The sequence below is a fragment of the Haliotis rufescens genome, unplaced genomic scaffold, assembly GCF_023055435.1.
Source record: "Haliotis rufescens isolate VD_foot unplaced genomic scaffold, xgHalRufe1.0.p SCAF_5, whole genome shotgun sequence".
Classification (NCBI taxonomy): domain Eukaryota; kingdom Metazoa; phylum Mollusca; class Gastropoda; order Lepetellida; family Haliotidae; genus Haliotis; species Haliotis rufescens.
This window is the reverse complement of record NW_025964223.1, coordinates 15,166,343-15,191,740: the sequence shown is the minus strand read 5'-3', so window position 1 is coordinate 15,191,740 and position 25,398 is coordinate 15,166,343. Positions and strand designations below refer to the sequence as shown.

The 25,398-nt window shown below is 40.8% G+C and overlaps 1 protein-coding gene and 1 long non-coding RNA gene across 5 annotated transcripts; one reads left to right on the top strand and one right to left on the bottom strand.

Annotated features, from left to right (window-relative positions):
- On the bottom strand, positions 1–6,478 carry LOC124113252 (EEF1A lysine methyltransferase 1-like). Of its 4 annotated transcripts, none has more exons than XM_048384216.1 (5): positions 6,372–6,478; positions 3,221–3,384; positions 2,253–2,335; positions 1,295–1,572; positions 1–735 (listed from the first exon to the last, which is right to left on the bottom strand). In XM_048384216.1, the coding sequence occupies exons 2-5, from the start codon at positions 3,368–3,370 to the stop codon at positions 599–601; spliced, it is 648 nt and encodes a 215-aa protein (XP_048240173.1). In that variant the 5' UTR covers positions 3,371–3,384; positions 6,372–6,478; the 3' UTR covers positions 1–598. The 4 variants fall into 4 exon arrangements, with proteins under 4 accessions (XP_048240173.1, XP_046329496.2, XP_048240174.1 ...); XM_046473540.2 differs by having other exon boundaries at positions 3,221–3,462; positions 6,372–6,398; XM_048384217.1 differs by lacking the exon at positions 6,372–6,478 and adding an exon at positions 6,155–6,357.
- An 8,974-nt stretch (positions 6,479–15,452) lies between these two features.
- Positions 15,453–24,543, top strand: LOC124138292. The gene is made up of 3 exons (XR_006861617.2): positions 15,453–15,551; positions 20,161–20,218; positions 23,829–24,543. It is a non-coding gene; the product is annotated as an uncharacterized LOC124138292 (long non-coding RNA).
- Positions 24,544–25,398: the final 855 nt, after the last annotated feature.

Here is a 25,398-nt window from a genome sequence, read left to right as displayed (position 1 = left end):
AAGATTGGAAACAATTTACTTCCACTGTACACAGCATACATACCACACATGTTACACCTGCTACATCTCATTCAAAAATTACTTTTAGTGTATCAGCCGACAAAACATTTCCTGCAGACTTGTTACTTAACAGTTGGCTGTGTGTCACCAATTCTCACCAATGTCAACCATTGCTCATGCCACTGGACACTGGTGTGTCTTATCTGTTGCTGTGGAGATTCTCGGGAAGAATTTGTGCCCAGTCGCCCAGGTTTGTCTCCCCATTGGGATACTTGGGTAGAATTTGTGCCCAGTATCCCATGTTTGTCTCCCCATGGGGATTCTGGGTAGGATAGGTACCCAGTAGTCGGAGCTTGTATCCCCATCAGGTGGTCAGACTCGATGACTGCGCTTATTGTTGGCCATCGTATCCTGATGGAGGTGATCAGTGCTGATGATTTCAGTCACTGGTTTGCCTTGGTGGAGTAGTTTCATGCTGCCGTGATGTTGCTGAGGGCAGCGTTAAGCAACATTCACCAATGCACTGGTCTGGGTTGGATGACATTACTGGTGGGGATACACTCACTCACTCTCTCTCTCTCACTCAGCAGCCTCTTCATCATGACTTGTCAAGCAGCTCGCTGTCGTAGTTGGTGAAACAGCGGAACTCGTTCTGCAGAGCATTGGAATGTCTTGGTTGGAAGACACACACCTTCAGATTTAGCAGCTTTTTCACCACCTCCTCCATTACAGCACCTGTAAACACACAAATCATCAGTGCCTGCAAATACATCGTCTCAGTGTCTGCAGATAAACAAATTATCAGTGCCTGCAAACACACAATTCACAGTGCCTAAAAATACACACATCATCTTGGTGCCTGCAAATCACTGCAAATGATCCCCCTATATTATCCCACTGTCACCTGTTTCCTTCAAGTTCTAATTCTGTTACATAAATCCCCATTCTGACATGAGCAGTGGACCAAAAGCCCTGTCATGGTGTCTTAACCCTGAACTGGTCAGCCAAGTGAGGTAGTTAACAAGTATCATCCAAAGTAAAATATACATTTCAAGAGTGGGGGGCAGTCGTGTAGCCTAGTGGTTTAAGCGTTCGCTTGTCACGCCAAAGACCCGGGGTCGATTCCCGACATGGGTACAATGTGTGAAGCCAATTTCTGGTGTCCCCCGCCTAGATATTGCTGGAATATTGCTAAAAGCGGCGTAAAACCATACTCACTCACTCATTTCAAGAGTGGAAAAACATTTGCCAAAAATCACTCCTAGATCCTGGAGACTATAGTGCACATACTCACCTGTACAGAGAATAATCTTGTCCTTGGCCAGGAATCGGACAGTGATTGCAGTCTTACACAGACACTCCTCATTCAAAAATGGCGGATCCACAACCACAATGTCAAAACTGTTCTTCCAGTCTGCTGGCAGTTTCAATGGTTCCCGATAATCATAAAACTGAAAGTCCTCTCCATACACCTGGAAGCGGTCATCAAACTCCAAACACTTGACGGTGCAGTTGTCTGGCTTCACGTCCCTCAGTTTCCTGTACAGCGTCGGGGAGCTCACACAGGCGATCCTAGAAGGGGAGACGAGGAAACAGTCAGGACAGGACACGGAGTAATTGTCAGCCTGTGGGGGTTCCGGGGTAGAATTGGTCCCCAGGAACCTATCTTTGTCGTAACCGTAACATAATATGGAATAACATGGCTCTGAGACTTGACTGATTATGTGTCATCACACCCCGGTGGCTTCTTGATCATGCTTTCAGACCCTGGTTAGCTTCCATTGGGGACCCAACATTAAAATAAGGTGTTTGTTTGTTGTTTAACGCCTCACTCAGCAATATTCCAGCTATATGATGATGGGCTGTAAATAAGCCAGTCTGGATCAGACAATCCAGTCACTGAAATAATGAGCATCAATTTATGCAATTGATGACATGCATCAACTAAATCAGCCTAATCAGTCTAACCACCTGATCCCATCAGTCGCCTCTTACAACAAGCAAAGGTTGCTTAAGACATATTCTAACCTGGATCTTCCTGAAAGAGCCGACTAGAGAGGATCAGGTTGTCTGACTCTGGGATTATTTCTTCTTCTTATTAAAATGGTCTGACACCATGTTTAATAGTAGGCAGAGAGATTCTTGTTAATCACTGAGTTTTATAACTGCTCAATAATTGATTAGAACCCATCATCACACCATCTCCGTACAACTGACGGAGCCTCTCACTACTGTTGCTGACCCTGACTTACCTCCCTGTGCTGCCCACAACACGCAGCGCCTCGTCCGCCAGTCTGGTGGCAGTAGCCTCATCGTACCAGAACTGACTCAGTTGCTACGGAGACAAAAAAACAACATACTGAACTCAACACTAAACCTACTAAGACAGCCAGGTAACAGCTGTCATGTATCTGTTGCCTGGAGCTCCTCCTGCACTCCCATGTTACAGTCAGACTTACGTCACTCTTAACATACTCATATATTCAATACATTACCCCATCCTACCCAGTTCTCCTGTGGGGTGAAGTACCCTGCCTACCCAGTTCTCCTGTAGTGTGAAGTACCCTGCCTACCCAGTTCTCCTGTGGGGTGAAGTACCCTGCCTACCCAGTTCTCCTGTGTGGTGAAGTACCCTGCCTACCCAGTTCTTCTGTGGGGTGAAGTACCCTGCCTACCCAGTTCTCCTGTGGGGTGAAGTACCCTGCCTACCCAGTTCTTCTGTGGGGTGAAGTACCCTGCCTACCCAGTTCTCCTGTGGGGTGAAGTACCCTGCCTACCCAGTTCTTCTGTGGGGTGAAGTACCCTGCCTACCCAGTTCTCCTGTAGTGTGAAGTACCCTGCCTACCCAGTTCTCCTGTGGGGTGAAGTACCCTGCCTACCCATTTCCTCCTGTGGGGTGAAGTACCCTGCCTACCCAGTTCTCCTGTGGGGTGAAGTACCCTGCCTACCCAGTTCTTCTGTGGGGTGAAGTACCCTGCCTACCCAGTTCTCCTGTAGTGTGAAGTACCCTGCCTACCCAGTTCTCCTGTGGGAGGAAGTACCCTGCCTACCCAGTTCTCCTCTGGGGTGAAGTACCCTGCCTACCCAGTTCTCCTGTGGGGTGAAGTACCCTGCCTACCCAGTTCTCCTCTGGGGTGAAGTACCCTGCCTACCCAGTTCTTCTGTGGGGTGAAGTACCCTGCCTACCCAGTTCTTCTGTGGGGTGAAGTACCCTGCCTACCCAGTTCTCCTGTGGGGTGAAGTCCTCAAGCTTCCCAGTCTGTGCCTCCTTCAACTTCCTGTCTTCGTCTGCCTGCTCCGTGTAGAACTCCTGTAGAGCAGCCATGGCGGCCGCGGACAACTGGGGAGGGTCGTCATCCGAGTCACTCATCGCTTCTGCTTGGTCTGACAATATACTTATATCACCAAACTCTCACATTCTAAGCCTTCATTGCCTATCCTCATGCGAGGTTGTATCAGCACCTGAAGAAAATCCCAATAATATGCATATGAATTGTGAAACAATCCTGGAAATGCTTTTGTCACGTTCAATTTTGCCCAACATAATAGCCTAATTGAGCGTGAGATGGTTGAAGCCAGCAATATAACTGCTTCATAAATATGAAAAATAAACTTAGATCTTGACTACACTTACAAGTGCAACAATCAAAGCTGTTTGAGCATAAAGACACGCTATCACATTGTCACGATAAGGTCCTGATTTTACCATGTTTACAAGGTTAGAAAGATTTGGGTTTGGTTTGTTGTTTAACGCCACACTCCGCTATATTCCAGCTATATGACAGCGGTCTGTAAATAATCGAGTCTGGACCAGACAATCCAGTAATTGACATCATGTGGTGGTTGGTGGTGGTTTGTTGTTTAAAGCCGCACTCAGCAATATTCCAGCTATATGACGGCGGTCTGTAAATAATCGAGTCTGAACCAGACAATCCAGTGATATCATGAGCATCGATCCACGCAATTGGGATCGATGACATGCATCAATCAAGTCAGCAAGCCTGACCACCCGATCCCGTTAGTCGCCTTTTACGGCAAGCATGGTTTGCTGAAGACCTATTCTACCCCGGAATCTTCACGGGTCTGACTTCATTTGCATCGATCCACGCAATTGGTGGTTGGAAAGAAAAAGATGTTTGAAAGAAAAAGAAAAAGATGTTGAAAGATTGGGTACTGAGGACCCATTACCACGGGACCTGACTATGCCCCTGAACCCCCATGACTTGTCCGACATGTAACCTTCTGGCTTACACAAGATCTATATATTCCTACAGTATGTCCAAAGCGTCCGTTGTCAATGTCCTCTATGGTTCTGCCTGATATTGCCTAACACATTGGTAATTGTAATATCCAGCTTACAACTTTTGTTATAACATCCCAATAACACATACAGCAAAATGAATTTGTCAACCTTTAGATTTCCAATAGAATCCCACGTTACTTCAGCGTATTAAAACTAATTTACATGATCAAATTTTTCATTGCATTATGGAGATTCTTTTCCTCATCACAACACCATGTTATCCCTGCTGCATTTACATAATTAGGGTTTTCAGTAAAGATCAGTTAACAAAATGTTAAAAAAAATACCTGGTAGGGTACAAATTCTTGGTGATTTACGGCACTGCTCATATAAGAACAGTAAACGAACAGTGAAGGAAGTGCCTGATTCACTTTCAACACCAAGCTGGACTCTATGGTATAATATGTTTCCAGCATATTATCAAAATGATGTGAAAAGTTTGAAAATGAATCTCTGCATGTCAGAATCTGTACATATATTCTCAAATAAAATAAGTTTACCACAATGAAATAATTTTAAGTCAATTGAGGAGACGTTAAACATCACTTTAAACATTATTGCCTTTATATAGGTGTGTGTGTGGTGGTGTGTGTGTGTGCATGCGTGCGTGCATGCGTGTGTGTGTGTGCCCCCGTTTGTACTCGTCTGGACTAATTCTGGTTTCATAGGACTAGCCCACTGAGGTACCACTGAGATATATTGACATGGATACCCCATTCAAATAAGGTATACTCCGAGCCAACCATTTCTTGTTTCATCCCCTTAATGCTGAGTGCCAGGTAGGGTAACAACAAATACCAACTTTTAACGTCGATTGGTATGACGCATACATGGTTAGCATCACAAACTTTCTATCAACAAGACAATAGAGGCAGTCTTAAGTCAATGGGAGAATTCAAACATTGCTGAACGTATTGTGTCTATCGGTCTGTTTTACTCATGGATTGAAAGTCGCATATGGTTATGAACACATTTGGGGCGGTGGGGTAGCCTAGTGGTTAAGATGTTTGCTCATCACACCAAGAGCCTGGGTTCGATTCCCTACATGGGCACAATGTGTGAAGCCCATTTCTGGTGTCCCCGCCGTGATACTGCTGGAATGTTGTTAATAGCGGCATAAAACCAAACTCACTCACTATGAACAAATGTGGTCTATCATCTTGTCTGATGTAAGCAGTCGGTTAACCATTTATTCATAAGACACAGTTGTATCTTGCTATTGTTACCCAAAGTCCTAAACAACATAGCAACACAACGAAACGTAAACATAAGCTGGAGGAAACAAACGAGAACATGATTTCCCTGAGGAGGCTCCGCATGAACTTACAGTCAGTAGGTTTGCTTGTTTGTTGCTTAACGCTACACTATATGACAGCCGTCTGTAAAAAATCTAGTTTGGACCAGACAATGCAGTGATAGATAGCATGAGCATCGATCTACGCAATTGGGAAACGATGATATCCATCAACCGAGTCAACGAGCCTGATACCTCAATCCCGTTTGTCGCATTGGTGACCATGGGTTGCTGAGGATCATTTCTAACCCGGATCTTGTATACAGCTGGTTGAGGCAAAACATTATTTATCATCCAAAACTGGCTCCCACAGGAGATATCGCTTGGATGAGATCAAGCGACACGGTAGATATATCGCTGCAATGAAATTGCATCACAATGCTTTGCAGACCATTGTGATGTCACTGGTTACCATGACGTCGCAATCAAATGACATCACCAATGTCTCTGCTACTGAAGCTGTTAGCAGTACTTTTTACACAGAAGACACTGCTAATTACTGTCTACAAAGTGAAAAAGTTGGAAGAATGATTGTTGGATGATAAATAAAATCTCACCCTTATGTCATTTGATATGAAATAACATATCAACACTCAACTTTCAATGTTCACCAGTGTCCCCGTAAATATAGACAATACAGTTAGATTGCACCACTCTGTATACTAATTACGCAAGAAAAGAAAAGTCGTTATGAAATAGTACGACAAGTATTGTTTACAGACGCTAGTCATGCTAGATATCAGTAGCATTACTTTACATAATTAAGTAACCTACCTTGTGTACAAACTTTCCACGTGGTTGGGGAAGCAAAATTGTGGATTTGATAGCGAAACGGGATTGAATAACAGCACAAATTATTTGTTTTCGCCAGAGACGATAAAATCTATTTTATGGTCTCTGTTTTCGTTAATCGACTGTTATAAGAGGATATGATATTAAACATTACTTATGACACTTAGTTATTAGTTGACAAATTGGTATTTTGAGTGCTTTCGGAGTTAGGTAACGACGTTTATGTGACTTGTTTTCTGTTTGCAACATGGATATTGATGTGGCGTTTTGTTAATTATCAGAATAAAGAGATATTTGTCGAGTGAAATGGGTTTGCCCTTACAGTAGGGCTGGGACGGGTAACTCGGGTACCCGGCTAGTAAATTTATACTCGTCCCAGCCCTAGCTTACAGGGTCCAAGTGTTAACCCCTCTGGTTGCGCATGTACTTGTACAAGTTGACCACTCTGAACAGAATCGACCATTTCTTACGGAAAGGGGCGAGGTTTGCTGATTGCAAGTTCACAAGACCATGCATTAGCCCGGGTACGTCGCACCTCGGAGTTACTAGTTACTAGTGTAACTAGCGGGGTGTTCGGAGCGTGTACACCACGAGGACGGAGATCGAGGTGTGTCCAGGGTGTCAGCTCGTTCAATACCGTCAATACCTATAGTTATACACATGTAACTACTTTGTTATTACAAGTTGACAAGTTATCAAGACTACATGTCTCTGATACATTAGATCTAGTTTGTGCCTGACAGTGGACTTTCAGGGTGGTAACCCACAATGGAGCAACTGTGACGCAAGAAGCAAATCCAGTCCCATTATCATGGTGACGTCACGACTTGTGTTGGTTTTTATTACCTACAGGGTTAGAAATAACAAAGTTAATAAAAAGCGTATATTCACTATAGTGCAAATATCACTTCACGCGCACCAGTGTATTGTTTCGTCATCCCCACGGCATTTTTGACGTCATTCGAATCTTATTGTGACGTAAGGTCGGAATGACGTCACACTAGAAAGGGCGTGTGTGTCAAACTGTTTGTACGTAATTCGCTCGGGAAATACAAAAAATCTGACACTCGTTTCGTAAAATCAGTATGGCATACATGCTTGTGTAAATATTTTCACTGTTTCTCTCTGAGTATGGTATTTTTTGGTAAATGTTGATTGGCAAGTTGACGCCATTTCTTCTATTGTTTTCAAGCGGCCCATGGCAACATTTTGAATCCCCGTGAAGATACGAGTGAGAGTTGGTCTTCAGCAACCCGTGCGACTAACGGTATCGGGTGGTCGGATTTGCTGACCTTGTTGATGCATGTCATCGTATCCCATTGCGTAGATCAATGCTCATGATGTCAGTCACTGGATTGCCAGGTCCAGGCTCGATTATTTACAGACCGTCATGATAAAACATGATAAACAACAAACAAACAACAACAAAAACAAACCACATTGTTTCAAATAGTTATAGATCTAAATGACAACAGCCATTGTTCATAACGTCACAGACGTTTTATGTGAAACTATAGTTCGACCGAGTTGATGATCTTCTTAAGACCAGGAACCCAACATTTTTCTACCTTTACTCCAAAACAGACTATGGCAAATATGAAGAATTACGTACGGTTTGCCCCTAGTGAATTAATGTTGACAGATCCTCGCCAAGGCTCGGAAATTAATACACTCGGGACAAATAATCCGTAAATCAACATACATCAAACCTTGCACCACTGTTGAATATACATACAGTTTTATTTCATGATGTGTAATAACATCATGTGATCACGGATTGTTTCAAATCACTCGACAGAAAGTCAAGTATCGAATGTCGTGTCGCGTTGTCCCTCACCTATGGCAAATGAAGCGGTTTTACGCATCATTAAGACAAAAGTATATTCCTATCAGATTTCATAACATTTAATTTGATTTGAAATTTAATTTTTATTTGAAATGAAAACGTAACTTTAATTGGATTTGAAACTTTACAAATTAAATATTCTTAATAAATAATATGCCTGTCAATGTCATTCCTTTCCATTCTATATTGTAAAGTGAAAATAAAGAATTGATCAAATGTACATGTAAAATAAATAATTGACTGTCCTGTCTTTGGTTCCAGCCGTATGATCCGGATTAACATGTTAGGAAAACACATCGTAATCCTATTGTCTTTCCTAATCCCCAAATCGAGCGATGTACACGAAGTACACCTTTTTTCCCTTAGCCGACCCTTGTATTACCAAAGGTCGACGTCTTGTGCGCGAACCCGCCGAACCAGCTAATTGGCCTTATATACATACAGAACATGTCCAACACGTTCAAGTTTGTATGTTGTGTAATGTCTCCACAAGAAATAGTAAACTGCCCGGCAAAAGAAAGTATAGACCCATATTGCTTGCTAAAATGAAACAAACAAGAAATGGTTATTCAATGGTGATTAATCATAGTTGTGTTTGGGGCCTCAAGTTTGCAGTGTTGATTATAGTCGTGACGACTGAACGACTGTACTACTGTAGTAGACATTTTTAGCAGTGACAACCAAAGATTTGTGATGGTAGTATTGGGATAGTAGAGCTATTTGTTTATGCCGTTGCTTTCATGTGATATCACATATAAGTACTAAGTATCAAATAGTTAAAGACTTGCTTTTCTTAGTATCTGAACACCTTTCCATCAACTGCACCAAACTGTTGACCACTCGTGTTTGTTCGGTTTTAATGTATATATATAACCAACATGTATCAATATTACTTGATGAATATAATTTTGATTCTATTACTTTGTTTGTTTGTTGTTTAAAGCCGTACTCAGCAATATTCCAGCTATATGACGGCGGTCTGTAAATAATCGAGTCTTGATCAGACAATCCAGTGATTGACATCATGAACATCGATCCACGCAATTGGGACCGAAGACATGTATCAACCAAGTCAGCGAGCCTGACCACCCGATCCCGTTCGTGGCCTCTTACGACAAGCATAGTCGCCTTTTACGGCAAGCATGGGTTGCTGAAGACCTATTCTACTGGGGCGGTATTACCGTATTTGACGAAATAAGCGCCCAGGGCGCTCTCAAAATTAGATATAGGGGTCTCTTTTCAGACTATTATTTTGGTGGAAAGAACAGACTTGAAAGCTAAATTTCATGGTTTATGCTGACGGCCTGAACTGTTTATATACGACAGATATATTTTTCCAGAATTTAATCCCCCACAATTAAGGGTGCATGTAACACACGAGTGCGTATTATACACGAATAAATAAGTCTTGGGTCCATTGATCAATCGGAAGCGGTGCTAATTAGGATTGTTCAAATGCCAATATATTAGCAAATATATCGCCGTTGGCGCTTATTAGAGCGGGGCGCTTATTACGTCGAATACGGTAACATAAGTCCGATGACTTGTTTACCAATCCAGATTCATTTATTGAATACAAATATGTATAAATCATATCACCGATGACTGTATAAGGTGTTTGTTGTTTAATACCGCACGCAGCATTATATCGAGTCTGGACCAGACAACCCAGGCAGTGGCATTATGAACATCGATTCTCACCGTCGGGGTACGATGTCATACAATCCACCAAGTCAGCAAGCCTGACCTGCCGATCCCTTCAATCAGTGAGTGAGTGAGTGAGGTTTTACGCCGCTTTTAGCAATATTCCAGCAATATCATGGCGGGGGACACAAGAAATGGGCTTCACACATTGTACCCATGTCGGGAATCGAACCCGGGTCTTAGGCGTGACGAGCTAACGCTTTAACCACTAGGCTACCCGACCGCCTCCCCTTCAATCAACCCATACGGCTAGTAGGGTGGTAAGCCCCACTTCTAACCCGGAATCCACACAGATGGGTCGACCTATACATATTGATTTTGAAATAAACATTACAAAAGTTGAGTAATATAGTTTAGAAAAGGTGTACACACAAACACCTAAGAAACATTCAATTTTGAAATATTGCCAGTACCAGATTGTGACTCCTTATAAGTATCGAGTGGTCCACTTGTCTGGGCGGTGGCATGTGTCCCGGTGTCTGTATAACGTTGAATTGCCAGTGCCTCGTAAACCTGGGAACTCCGCCAATCTCTAAACATTTTTAATGTCCCTGATCGATTTAGCGGTACAGATAACATTGTTGCATCTGGAGGATACTTAAGTTGAGTGGAGGGAAAGTTATGGAGTGGAGTCCAATGGTATATACTAAAACACTATAAGCAAAACTCAAATTTTGAAAATTATCCGTTACTTCCTTAAGGCAAGTACATACCGATATTAAAATTCCGTACTTCAAATCATGACTTGCCCGTTGAGGCTGGCCGATGGCAGAATATTCAAAGAGAAGAAATACTTTTTCAACAATGTAATTCACTTTCAGCAGGAGATGAGTTTCACTATCTTTTCAGATGCGAAGCTCTTCTCCAACAATGAATTCTGTATATTAAAAAAACACACCAAACAACTAAACAAATTGTGGCCAGATATTTTTAAACTCTGTAGAACTGTATCACCCAAAAGGCTGAAAGATCTAAGACATCTGTCCAGATATATTGTATGTCTATGTAAGTTTATTATATATATACTCTGAATCTGAGAATCGGGACGACCCTCTTCAACGGGACTCCGTTTCCTCGGGTTGCTGCCCACTACGGCAACTGTTACTACCATTGTCACTATCACTACGGCAACTGTTACTACCATTGTCACTATCACTACGGCAACTGTAACTACCATTGTCACTATCACTACGGCAACTGTTACTACCATTGTTACTATCACTACGGCAACTGTTACTACCATTGTCACTATCACTACGGCAACTGTTACTACCATTGTCACTATCACTACGGCAACTGTTACTACCATTGTTACTATCACTACGGCAACTGTTACTACCACTGTCACTATCACTACGGCAACTGTTACTACTATTGTCACTATCACTATGGCAACTGTTACTACTATTGTCACTACCACAACGGCAACTGTTACTTCTTTTGTCACTATCACTATGGCAACTGTTACTACTATTGTCACTATCACTACGACAACTGTTACTACTATTGTTACTATCACTACGGCAACTGTTACTACTATTGTTACTATCACTACGGCAACTGTTACTACCATTGTCACTACCACTACGGCAACTGTTACTACCATTGTCACTATCACTACGGCAACTGTTACTACCAATGTCACTATCACTACGGTAACTGTTACTACTATTGTTACTATCACTACGGCAACTATTACCATCACTACAGCAACTGTTACTATCACTACGGCAACTATTACCATCACTACGACTACTGTTACTATCACTACGGCTACTGTTACTATCGCTACGGCTACTGTTACTATCACTACGGCAACTGTTACTAACACTAAGGCAACTGTTACTATCACTAAGGCAACTATTACCATCACTACGACTACGACTACTGTTACTATCACTACGGCTACTGTTACTATCACTACGGCAACTGTTACTATCACTACGGCAACTGTTACTATCACTAAGGCAACTATTACTTTCACCACGGCTACTATTACTATCACTACGGCAATTGTTACTTTCACCACGGCAACTGTTACTACTATTATTACCATCACTACGGTCCTGCTACTGCGTGCTGTGGATGGGGTGTCGGCTAGTCACACCACGTGACATGCAGCCTGTGCCACCGGGGCGAGAAATACGATCCCTAGGTTGTCATTTACAACGTCGTAAACCGGGTTTATTTCACTGACAGATCAGTGATGTCCCATCAACATTAGCTTAATAGTAACACACCCCTCGCTATGTCAACACTGGTGTTTGTTTATTGAGGTATTTGTTTACATTTCAATCAAGCACATACGATAAAACTACGTTTTGTGGAATATCACTTTGACGTGATGAACAGAAGATGACTTTATAAGAAAAACATATCAATACTACAACTATAACTATAATTATGTCGACAAATACAACTACCGCTACAACAACATCCATAACTCCAACTACAACAATGATTATAGCAACAATTAAAGCAGACTGCTGCTCCAACTATATCTACAACTAAATCCACGACTACAACTACGACTATAGCAACAGCTAAAGCTAAAACTTCAACTACAGCTACAACAACAGCTAAAATTAAAAAAACAAACAACTAGAGTTACAACAACAGCTAAAACTACAACTTCAACTACTGTTACAACTATTACTTCAATAGCTGGTACAACTAAACTAGAACCAGACGCTACCCTAACTTCAAACTTCAACTACAACTACAGCTAAAATTAAAAAAAATAAAACTAGAGTTACAACAACAGCTAAAACTACAACTTTAACTACTGTTACAACTATTACTTCAATTGCTGTTACAACTAAACTATAGCGACAACCACACGACACACACCATCGCCACCGCCACCACCATCATAACCACAAAATTAGAGTGGTGTAAGTAACGCGGACAAAATGGACTATTCTAAAGGTATCTTCCTTAACCGCTATATATCATGATGTGAGATGTGAATTGCGAAGGATAAGCAGCTATATATGGTATTGATAGACTTTTATTTTTTATTTTTTATTTGTTGTTCAAAGCTGCAATATTCCAGCTGTAAGGCGGCATGCTTTAAATAATATGATCTGGACCAGGCAAACCAGTGATTAATATTATGAACATCGATCCACCACCGTTACTTTATCTTTCATATATTATACTTGAGTTACTTTATTTCCCATGTACTTCACTTGAGTTACTTTATTTCCCATGTATTTCACTTGTGTTACTTTATTTCCCATGTATTTGACTTGAGTTACTTTATTTCCCACGTATTTCACTTGTGTTACTTTATTTCCCATGTATTTCACTTGTGTTACTTTATTTCCAATGTATTTGACTTGTGTTACTTTATTTCCCATGTATTTGACTTGTGGTACTTTATTTCCAATGTATTTGACTTGTGTTACTTTATTTCCCATGTATTTGACTTGTGTTACTTTATTTCCCATGTATTTCACTTGTGTTACTTTATTTCCCATGTATTTGACTTGTGTTACTTTATTTCCCATGTATTTCACTTGTGTTACTTTATTTCCCACGTATTTCACTTGTGTTACTTTATTTCCCATGTATTTCACTTGTGTTACTTTATTTCCCATGTATTTGACTTGAGTTACTTTATTTCCCACGTATTTCACTTGTGTTACTTTATTTCCCATGTATTTCACTTGTGTTACTTTATTTCCCATGTATTTGACTTGTGTTACTTTATTTCCCATGTATTTGACTTGAGTTACTTTATTTCCCACGTATTTCACTTGTGTTACTTTATTTCCCATGTATTTCACCTGTGTTACTTTATTTCCCATGTATTTCACTTGTGTTACTTTATTTCCCATGTATTTCACTTGTGTTACTTTATTTCCCATGTATTTCACTTGTGTTACTTTATTTCCCATGTATTTGACTTGTGTTACTTTATTTCCCATGTATTTCACCTGTGTTACTTTATGTCCCATGTATTTCACTTGTGTTACTTTATTTCCCGTGTATTTCACTTGTGTTACTTTATTTCCCATGTATTTCACTTGTGTTACTTTATTTCCCATGTATTTCACTTGTGTTACTTTATTTCCCATGTATTTCACTTGTGTTACTTTATTTCCCATGTATTTCACTTGTGTTACTTTATTTTCCATGTATTTCACTTGTGTTACTTTATTTTCCATATATTATACTTGAGTTATTTTATGTCCCATGTATTTCACTTGTGTTACCTTATTTCCCATGTATTTCACTTGTGTTACTTTATTTTCCATATATTATACTTGAGTTACTTTTTTCCCCATGTATTTCACTTGTGTTACTTTATTTCCCGTGTATTAGACTTGTGTTACTTTATTTTCCATATATTATACTTGAGTTACAATATGTACCATATATTATACTTGTATTTATTACATAATTTATTTATGTGTAAACAAATATGAGATCCTCAGGCATTTTGTATTATAACTTCGTGCAATTTCCTACTTATCCCTGGTACAGAGCCTTTTTGTGTCAGTGATGTTTTGTTTCAGTAAAAGCTTAAGCAATAAAAATGTCAAGCACATTATTTCTTATAAGCTGAGGTTATTTTAATTGTGGTCCCCAAAACCTATGTTTGGGGCGATCCAGGTACCAACAGGATTACAACTACCTTTTGCCAAAGGTATTTGAGACAAATGAAAAATGCCATGAGAATTCTCAAAAACTCAAAAGATTTGCTTGATGTTTGCATTCCCAATTTGAAATATGTCAAATCATTTTAATTTTTCAACTTGTCATTATTCCACATGATAAACCTTAAGGAACCGTTCATTCCTTGGTCCATGGATCCTTCGTTACATAGATATAACTAAATCTCTATCTTCGAAAGTTCATAACATTTTGTCAAAAATGAAAGCAAACGTAACCTGGAGTTCACATAGAAAACAATATGCGAAATGCTGGATTTCTCCATTCATAACACCTAAGTGCAATTTGGGGGATAGGACATATAGAGAAGAAGCAGGCATCCCCATGGGATGTAAGGGTTCTCCTCTCTGTTATATGCGTAATAGTCATAATTTCTCCCGGATTGGTAAAATCAAAACAATCTGGTCAAGACGTTTAACTACAGCTTCATGTATATCGATGATCAGATATCAATATTGGTCGAATAGCTAATTCCCTTCCACTGATTTACCCACCTGAACTAGATATAGCAGAGACCAGTTAAACCTATGCAAAAAGATTCATGAAAAGCGTGACAAGAACTATTCACAAGATTGTATTGACAAGAGGGATGACTTCAGTTTTCCATAGTCAACTTTCCCTTTATGTCGAGCAATATAGTCGGTCAGCTCCAGCCTTAAGTGTCTTCATTCCATAACTTTTGAGATACAATCAAGTATCCTCTTTCTTCAAAGAGCGCCATACGACTCTTGAATAAAGTCCTATGATCATGGTTATCTATCTATCTTAGTGCGCCTCTTATATATCCTATTTTCCTTGAATACGTAAGCCCAAATAGGATGTAGTAGTAGGCCGTGACGTCACACAGGTGGTATAAAGCGGGCAGGGCCAACCCACCAGCCAGTGTCAACTCAGAAGGCGCAGGAAGAAGGTAGGCGCAGGAACCACGATCAGTGAGTATGTCCCTTATTTCACAACCGTCGCCTTTATCGTCAAGCATGTCCACAAGTATGTTCCATGGTTTCAGTTCCTTAATACTTCATTATGCTCCTTGTCGTTTTATCATTGGTCAACGTGCTTTGAATAATTCAGAAATCACCACCATTACTGGAGGTTTTGAATGCTCTTGAGTTTTAAGTTTGTGTGTATTCTAGCGTCATCGCCATTATGGCAAAATGAACCCATGTGTGTACTCTGAGAATTTATAAGGGAATGAAAATGACATACAACATGAAATAGAACCTGTTATCTCAGCTGTGATGCATATTTTATGTATTATCAATTCATAATTTAAAATATGTAAAAACATATATATCATATATAAATTAGTTTATGGAAGGCGGAACATAAAAACGTCAGACATTCCATACACCGCCCGGTACAATAAGGATATTACACGACACTTTATGCAGATAAACCGTCACACATCGCAAACCATTACGTTATCATTGAGATATCTGGGATGTGAAACGGAACATTGCAAGGGTTTAAGACATCCATCACATGTGAAACAGAACAATGCAAGGGTTTAAGACATTCATCACATGTGAAACGGAACATTGCAAGGGTTTAAGACATCCATCACATGTAAAACAGAACATTGCAAGAGTTTAAGACATTCAACACATGTGAAACAGCACATTGCAAGGGTTTAAGACATCCATCACATGTGAAACAGAACACTACAAAGGTTTAAGACATCCATCACATGTGAAACAGAACATTGCAAGGGTTTAAGACATCCATCACATGTGAAACGGCCATTGAAAGTGTTTAAGACATCCATCACATGTGAAACAGAACATTGCAAGGGTTTAAGACATCCTTCACATGTGAAACGGAACATTGCAAGGGTTTAAGACATCCATCACATGTTAAACAGAACATTGCAAAGGTTTACGACATTCATCACATGTGAAACAGTACATTGCAAGGGTTTAAGACATGCTTCACATGTGAAACGGAACACTACAAAGGTTTAAGACATCCATCACATGTGAAACAGTACATTGTAAGGGTTTAAGACATCCATCACATGTAAAACAGAACATTGCAAGGGTTTAAGACATCATCACATGTGAAACGGAACATTGCAAGAGTTTAAGACATTCATCACATGTAAAAAACGGAACATTGTAAGAGTTTAAGACATTCATCACATGTGAAACGGAACATTGCAAGAGTTTAAGACATTCATCACATGTGAAACGGAACATTGTAAGAGTTTAAGACATTCATCACATGTGAAACGGAACATTGCAAGGGTTTAAGACATTCATCACATGTGAAACAGAACATTGCAAGGGTTTAAGACATTCATCACATGTGAGACAGAACATTACAAGGGTTTAAGACATTCATCACATGTGAAACAGAACATTGCAAGGGTTTAAGGCATTCATCACATGTGAAACAGAACATTGCAAGGGTTTAAGACATTCATCACATGTGAAACAGAACATTGCAAGGATTTAAGACATCCATCACTAAATCACTTGCGAATCAATATTTCCATGTATTATCATGTGCTTTAAATATTTGTTTCACATTCTAAGACGTGTGATTAATAGTTCTGAATAATAAAACCATAGATACACGTAGATGGTTTACTTTTTATAGGACAACGACAGCTCATAATGTTCTAGTATTTGTTTCCCAAGCACTGATATACTGAGTTTAAATGACAACGAAGAAACACAAGGAAATTATCTTTTGTTTTGTAACAGTCGCTTTATCAACATAAATATTCAGCTTAATAAGCCAACGTAATTTACATAAAATTATGATTCTGTTAAAAAAAAGCACCAATTGAGTTGATGTGACCCTCCCAACAACCATGAGCTCGACAGTTATTCTCCACTGCTGAATATATTTCTTCACGAGTTTCTATATCACGAGTATTTATTAATAACGCTGTGACGGAATAACATTCTACAATACATTGAGTTGGTCTTTTACAAGTTGTGGTGTGAAATTTCTTTCTTCAAGGTCGACATACATAAAGCTTTTACCATGTACAATAATAACTCTTCATATTTTAAATATGACATTAAAACTGAAGGCGAATAAGTAAATGGCCATTAGCAGGCGAGGTGTGGAATGTACCTCTCCCCCACGCCCTGCCACGCCCTCATGTCACGTAGCCACTGACACAACGCATTAAGCTTCTCGCCGGTTTCCAATATCACGACAGATATGCTCATTACGATACAAATCGATGTGGCCGACATTTTTTGTTTACATAAATTCCAGCAACTGACAGTTTAGGAGGAAAATAGCGGAGAACACGACACTTTAATGCAGGAAAACAGTTGTAAGCCGCCAACCATTACGTTATCAACGAAATATCTGGCTTGAAAAGTAGAACATTACAAGGGGGTTATGAAATCCAGTACACAAAGCCTTGCAGGTATTCAGACTCGAGGGTATTATGATGGGGCTTGTTTTTACTCGTATTAAGTCAATTCTTTAAGCCATGAACATATTAAGTATAATAATAGGTTTATTGATGCCGAATGCAAAGTAAGAAAATTATAAAAGTGAGTGAGTGAACCAAATCCGACGTGGTAGCGACAGTATTGTAGCATTTCGGCGGTTTCGAAAAACGACACACTAAAGTTCAACAAGCGTTTGTGTTGTAAAGGTGATTAAAGGGAGACTAGACTCAATCTCAATAAAATCAGATCTTAGTTCTCGCTATCGCTAAACAAAGATCTGAGGACATCCCATTACGGGTCACGTCAGAACGACCTTTCATCCGACCAATCAAAGCTCGCTTACCAGATCATGAAAGTGACAGTCGGAATGTGTTTTCTAATCATGCAACCTCGAAAATGCTAAAACGGGATCTTTGTTAAGCGGAAGCGAGAACTTAGATATGATTTTAATGAGATTGGACTGGACTCAAACGATTGAGCATGTAAATTTGATCTAAGGCGTTGAAACACCATTTTCCTTCTCCACAAGTCTCGTTTTATAATGACTATAAATCTAAGATAATTGTCTTCTTAATTACAAAGAGACAATGTAGGTCACAAATAGATCCATGCTTGCCGTAAAAGGCGACTATGCTTGTCGTAAGAGGCGACTAAGGCTGCGTTCCCACAGTACCGCTTATGGCTCCCGTTTGAGATCAGACAGCGCTACGACACGAAAAGTGAAAAAGTCGAATTACTATCCTGAATGAGCTGGAATGTCCTATCATTGTCTGACCGCAGTCGTATACGTTCGTAACAGATTCCCACAGAATGGGAAAGGTCCAGAGAGGTCGGCCAAGCACTTCCGACAGTATGGTGCGTCCCGTAACATTCGGGAAACTCAGCCAATTTTGTCTAGTCGGATTATAATCGTGACTATGTCGTGACAGATTGTGCTGTCCTGTGTTGTCTGGACGGTGTCCTGTGGATTGGGACGTTGTCGCGATGAACGCGCATGAATTGTTCATTGCCGTTTCTTGTCGATTGCGTCGAGATTGCGTTCAGATCTTGCCGAATGCGAACCGTCTTTGACGGTTCACTGTCCGGTCACTGTCTGATCTCTGTCGGATCGCATTCGGGAGAATCGGGACGCTGTCGGGACAGATTCGGTCGTTTTTTACCATGCGGAAGATACAAATCGGATCAGATTCGGATTGGGAACGGGAGAATCGGGACGAGTTCTGCTGGAAACAGGACTCGGGACGCTTACTGAACAATATCTTATTGTTGTGATTAAATGAATGTTTTTACAAATTTGTGAATTTCCCGCCACGAATCACAGGATCTTGATCTGACTTTTGAGAAATTTTAAACGGGAATTGTCCTGTCAAGGACGACAGTAAGAATCCTGAATGTGTGACTGAGCCCCAACGGGATCGGGCGGTCATGCTGGCTGACTTTGTTGACACACGTGATCGTATCCCAATTGCGTGGATCGATGCTCATGATGTTAAAACTAATCAATGGATTGTCTGATCCAGATTCGATTATTTACAGACCGCAGTCATATAGTTGGAATAGTGTTGAGTGCGGCGTTCAACAACAAAAACAAACACTAATTACAATGAATACACAGACTGAATATGGGCAACATACTGCTGAGATACGTACAATAGACTGTTTTTGGCAGAGATTTTTTTATGAATATGGAAAGGGTTTTGTCGCTTTTATTTTAATACAACTACAGTTTGGCAGGATGACCATACGTAATCCTAATCCACGTCATACCTGGACATAAGCTTCCAGTCACTTGTTATTTATCAAGAGTCCAAACCCACAATGCGGTTTCACAGTGTTTCAGTATATGAACATATCCCTGTAAAGTACACATTATTTCCGCGCAGGCGCACACCACGGGAACCAGTACGTTGTAAGTCTGTTAACGTCCTCCTGTCGAGAGGCGTGAAAATACGCCGAATACATCCCACACTTCCGGATGTCCGCTGCCGCACTTCATGTTTGTCGACATACCACACACTTGTATATAGATCTCCGCAGCCGCGACAGGGCCCACACCGACGACTGGTCCACAGATAACCTGTATGCTTATGCTCTCTGTAACAGTTCAATCTGTTGACTTTTTCAGGGAACGATGACAACTTTAACTGCACTCCTCGGATTGTCGATTCTGGTTACCTTTGCCGGTGAGTCTAAGATATTTGGCATTGAAAAGTCGAAAAAATAAATTTCACACTTCTTGATAACTATTTGTGTTGGTCATTATAAAACAGTATCGCACTTATTAGGAAGTGTGTGCACATCTATTTAAATTCAATTTACTTAACATTTTGATATGTTTGATTAGTTATCCATGCATAGGAAGTAATAAAATTAATATACGGCATTATAAGTCAATAACTTTGTTATATGTAATCGTATTAATGTCTTGCCGATGAGAGGAAACGGGTGGCCCTGTCGTCTAAGGTGCCGCGATTCGCTGTGCAGAGTTGCGTCCCTTGGGCCCGCCAGAAACCTATGATTGTAGGTTCGAATCACGGATCGCCCCGATTATGTTTCTAGGGTTGTCAGCACCATACCGGTGCACGTGGGTTTCACCGAAGTGGTAAACGTCGGAGACCTGCATCACTTCGGGCTTTCCTCCCACATTAAGCTGACACGCCGTGATATAACTGCAATACTGTTTAAAGCGGCGTTAAACCCAACTCACTCACTCACTCTTCCCGATGAGGTGTCACATGCTCGACACATACTGTTATATAGAACAACGTGTTTGAGAAGCTGGATTACCATCTCACTCTCACATGTGGAAATATGTATATATACTGATGAGGGAAAATAAGGGAACACAAAAAAATATTACCAGATAATTTGTATTATGTGTTTTAGTCAAACTATTATCTGGATGCGTCACTTCTTGGCCGTTCCTTTATTTAATTCCACGGGTATACATACTACTCAAAAATATATGAAAGAACACTCGATTTTTCATATAGCGTTAGTTAATCTGTGATGAGATGACAGATTAAGTAAAGTAATATGACAAAATCGGGTGTTCTTTAACTTATTTTGAGTGGTATACACTGATGTGGCGAAAGTTAGTCAACTAACACTAAGAGGCTATATCCATTTTACGGTAATGTAGCATGAATATTTTTAACATATACTGTCTTAACGACGTGTCACCATATTTGTGTACAAATATTACATAATTAATAATTTTAAAAATGGGAGTAATTTATTTGAAGTATGGACATGGCCGTGCACTCAAGAGCCATATGTTGACATGGAGGAAAATGGCTCTCGCAAGTACATTACATATGATTGTGCTTTCTATCCGGATGTAATATGCATTTTAATGAATAGGCTGTTTTTATCAGTATTGAAGTCTCAAACATTATTTATGCTACACTGCACTAACATCGAAAGCTGCGGTATTTACTTAGTTGAAATCACACCTGTTATGTCAACTTGTACCCACTTTACTCGGAGAGGGAAGTAAATCGAATTATATGCTGTTACACGGGACATAGTTTACTGGTTAGGTAGGCTATATTGCTCAAGTTAGCTATAAGTTAAACAATATTTGATACATAAATTATACTCAGGCATGACCAGTAAATACCTACACACGGATCCAGACGTGCGTGCGGGTCTTTGTGTGCATGTGCGTGCGTGCGTGCGTGTGTGTGTATATGTGTGTGCAGGAATGCACAACCTTCTTTGAAGCATAATAAACAGTACACGTTAAAATAAACATATTGTCATTTGGTCATTCAATCATATTACCACGACTACCAAACGTTTGTTTCGCGATCTATTTGCACACACCCATCACGTGACATGTTTAGTGCATCCTTCTCCCAAAGATCTGTATCCGCGCTTGAACTAGCAGACTGGTGTTAAAACGCATGTATGTTTGAAAAACAGACATACAGATAGAAAAAAACAGAAACGTTCTTAGGGAATGCTAAGCTAGTGACGGCTTCGCTGGCTGGATGATCCTAACTTGATATTGAGGTGTTATCTGACAACCTTAGTCAGTCAGTAAATGAGGAGGTAGTCAATCGACATTCTCAAAAGATTCCACCAGAAACACTATGTACTGGAGAAGATTATTAATTTAAGTTTTTACCCATAGGGTTAGAAACGAATCGGAGGTGCACCTGTGCAAATGTCACGCGAACCAATGTATTACATACGTCATCCGGGCGGCATTGTTGACTTCATTGGAATCGTATTGTGACGTAAGGCTGGGGGGGGGGGGGGGGGGCTCAGGAAAGATTACGAAATATTGGTAATGAAAATTATTAAACTCGCATGTGAGTCATACAGTTCATCTATTGCCCTCGCGCGCACGGGAAATACAAGAATTCTGACACTCGTTTCGTAAAGTCAGGATGACACACATACTCGTATAATAATCTCTATTTATGTCTTTGTTTTAATCCCTCACGGCGGCGTGATGTGGTGTCGGTCCCCGGTCTCAAACATACCAACGTGCAGATTAACCTCCGCTGATGGTTGTGGCGGCTTCTGGTTGATGACGCCACTGTCTAGCTGTTGATGCAGGGCCTAGCAACGTTTTATTGTGACATACGTCATCTTTCAATTGCTTTCCATTTGTTTACACTGATAACTGTATCGTGACTGACTGTGACTACATGTGTTGTAGTGTAGGACGGGGGCAACGACCTGGACCCACTTGCACAAAGGCCTTATGCATAGTGTTAGACAGGCACAACAACGACCTTATCTTACAGCGTTAGACAGGCACAACAACGACCTTATCTTACAGCGTTAGACAGGCACAACAACGACCTTATCTTACAGCGTTAGACACAACGACCGTATCTTACAGTGTTAGGCGGGCACAACAACGACCTTATCTTACAGTGTTAGACACAACGACCTTATCTTACAGTGTTAGACAAGGCACAACATCGACCTTCTCTTAAGCGTCAGACACAACGACCTTATCTTACAGTGTTAGACAGGCACAACAATGACCTTCTCTTATAGCGTTAGACACAACGACCTTATCTTACAGTGTTAGACAGGCACAACAATGACCTTCTCTTACAGCGTTAGACACAACGACCGTATCTTACAGTGTTAGACAGGTACAACAATGACCTTATCTTACAGTGTTAGACACAACGACCTTATCTTACAGTGTTAGACAAGGCACAACAACGACCTTATCTTACAGCGTTAGACACAACAACCGTATCTTACAGTGTTAGGCGGGCACAACAACGACCTTATCTTACAGTGTTAGACACAACGACCTTATCTTACAGTGTTAGACAAGGCACAACAACGACCTTATCTTACAGCGTTAGACACAACGACCGTATCTTACAGTGTTAGGCGGGCACAACAACGACCTTATCTTACAGTGTTAGACACAACGACCTTATCTTACAGTGTTAGACAGGCACAACAATGACCTTCTCTTATAGCGTTAGACACAACGACCTTATCTTACAGTGTTAGACAGGCACAACAATGACCTTCTCTTATAGCGTTAGACACAACGACCTTATCTTACAGTGTTAGACACAACGACCTTATCTTACAGTGTTAGACAGCGGAAAATCACGATCTTCTAGACACCTACCTTGACGCAAAACTCTTCCCGTGTAAAGTTCACGGTGCCTCTTACTGTCCGAGGAGATGTCTACTATTCCTTTCTTCACGTGAAGCGTGTATACCATGATTAATCATTCCCCTTGGGTCGTGACATGGTGTTTAACGTGTACCTGTTTTTATTTATCTTTGGGTTTATTTCAGGGAACCATGTTGGGGCCCAAACAACGTCCACCATTGCCCCTAGCCAGACACAATCAGTTGCTGTATCTGGGACGTCAACGGTTTTGGCGTCCGCCAGTGTGACAGCATCAGCATCCGTGTCAGCATCAGCATCAGCATCAGTCACTCCCACGAACATGCCCACAACTACAACAACGGCTGGGTCGTCAGAGAAAACATCCTCTACCATTCTATTCTTTACAGTAATCATGGCGTCAATATTACTCGTTGCCGCCATTGCTATGTAATTACATCCTAATCCGAAGCGTGACGTCATTGTCGTTCTCGCCATTGTGAAATGACAACTATATATGTGATACTTACTTCATGAGACGAATGTAGTCGCTATCTGTCGGGTGGCGTCACTGTGTACATGAAGATTGGTATGACGCCAGGCTGGTCGACTGATCCGATAAACACCCTTACGCCCAAGCTCCTTCCCAGCGCGTGACACCTTCGTTACACTCTATAGAGAGCTCCGCGAACGGACTATCGCTGTGAGGAGCTTGCCTTACGCCATGACACCCAGCGGACACCGCAGATTACACCCCGAAATATACACACTCCAGGCGATACCCTGGAAGACAAACCTGACACAAAGACACTGTTCAATGGTTTTGTAATCATGATGCGTATTTAAAATTAGTCCTTTTTATATTTTTATACTGAAATAAAGAATATATCTATGTTGTTTAAATGTACGTTCCTTTGTATACCGTGTGGACGATAGGTCTGGGTGTATCTTTGCTCGCGCAGATCTGTGGGATGTTCCTGAAGAGCTTTTTTTCTGACTCTACTACTACGACTGCAAGCGTAGCTTCGCAATATGCTGTCACCATGGGAAAGTAGGGTAGCCTAGTGATTAATGCTTTGGCTCGTCACGCCGAAGCCCTGGATTCGATTCCTCACATGGATGCTATTGTATACTCCCCAGGGAGCTGAGAATGAAAATCGAGTGCTCACTGATCCACTGACCGGGGTAATAATAGTGTAGCGCTATGAGCATCCACTTGGTGAATGGAATCTGGTGCATTATAAATGCACTTCTTCTTCTTCTTCTTCTTATTATTATTATTATTAATTTTATTATTAGTATGTTTTGAATACAGTTCTTGGAATACCCCACGGTAATATGGTTCCAATAATGATAAAACCGCCCCTGGTATGAAATAGTCCCAGGCACACTAATGGCGGCCGTCAGAAATTAGACGGGTATTCAGGCTGGGTGACTTGGTTCATTGCGTGTTATCGTATTCCGGGATGTGAGGGGCGTTGCTCATAATATCAACCACTTGTTTGTATGACACAGACCCGTTAGGAACTGGTCTGACAATAAGGTGTATAATAGTGGTAAGTTTGAATAGATGGGACAGTAAATTTGAACCACTCACCGTGAGCCTATCTACAACATTATATGACACTGTAGGTGACATTACGTGGTGACAGGTGTTGTATATCGAACGCTGACAGCTGTGTTAGATGTTGCAAGACCCATATTACCAGTTTAGAAGGGGTTGATGTTTCAGCTTACATGGTGTTCCACTGTGTACAT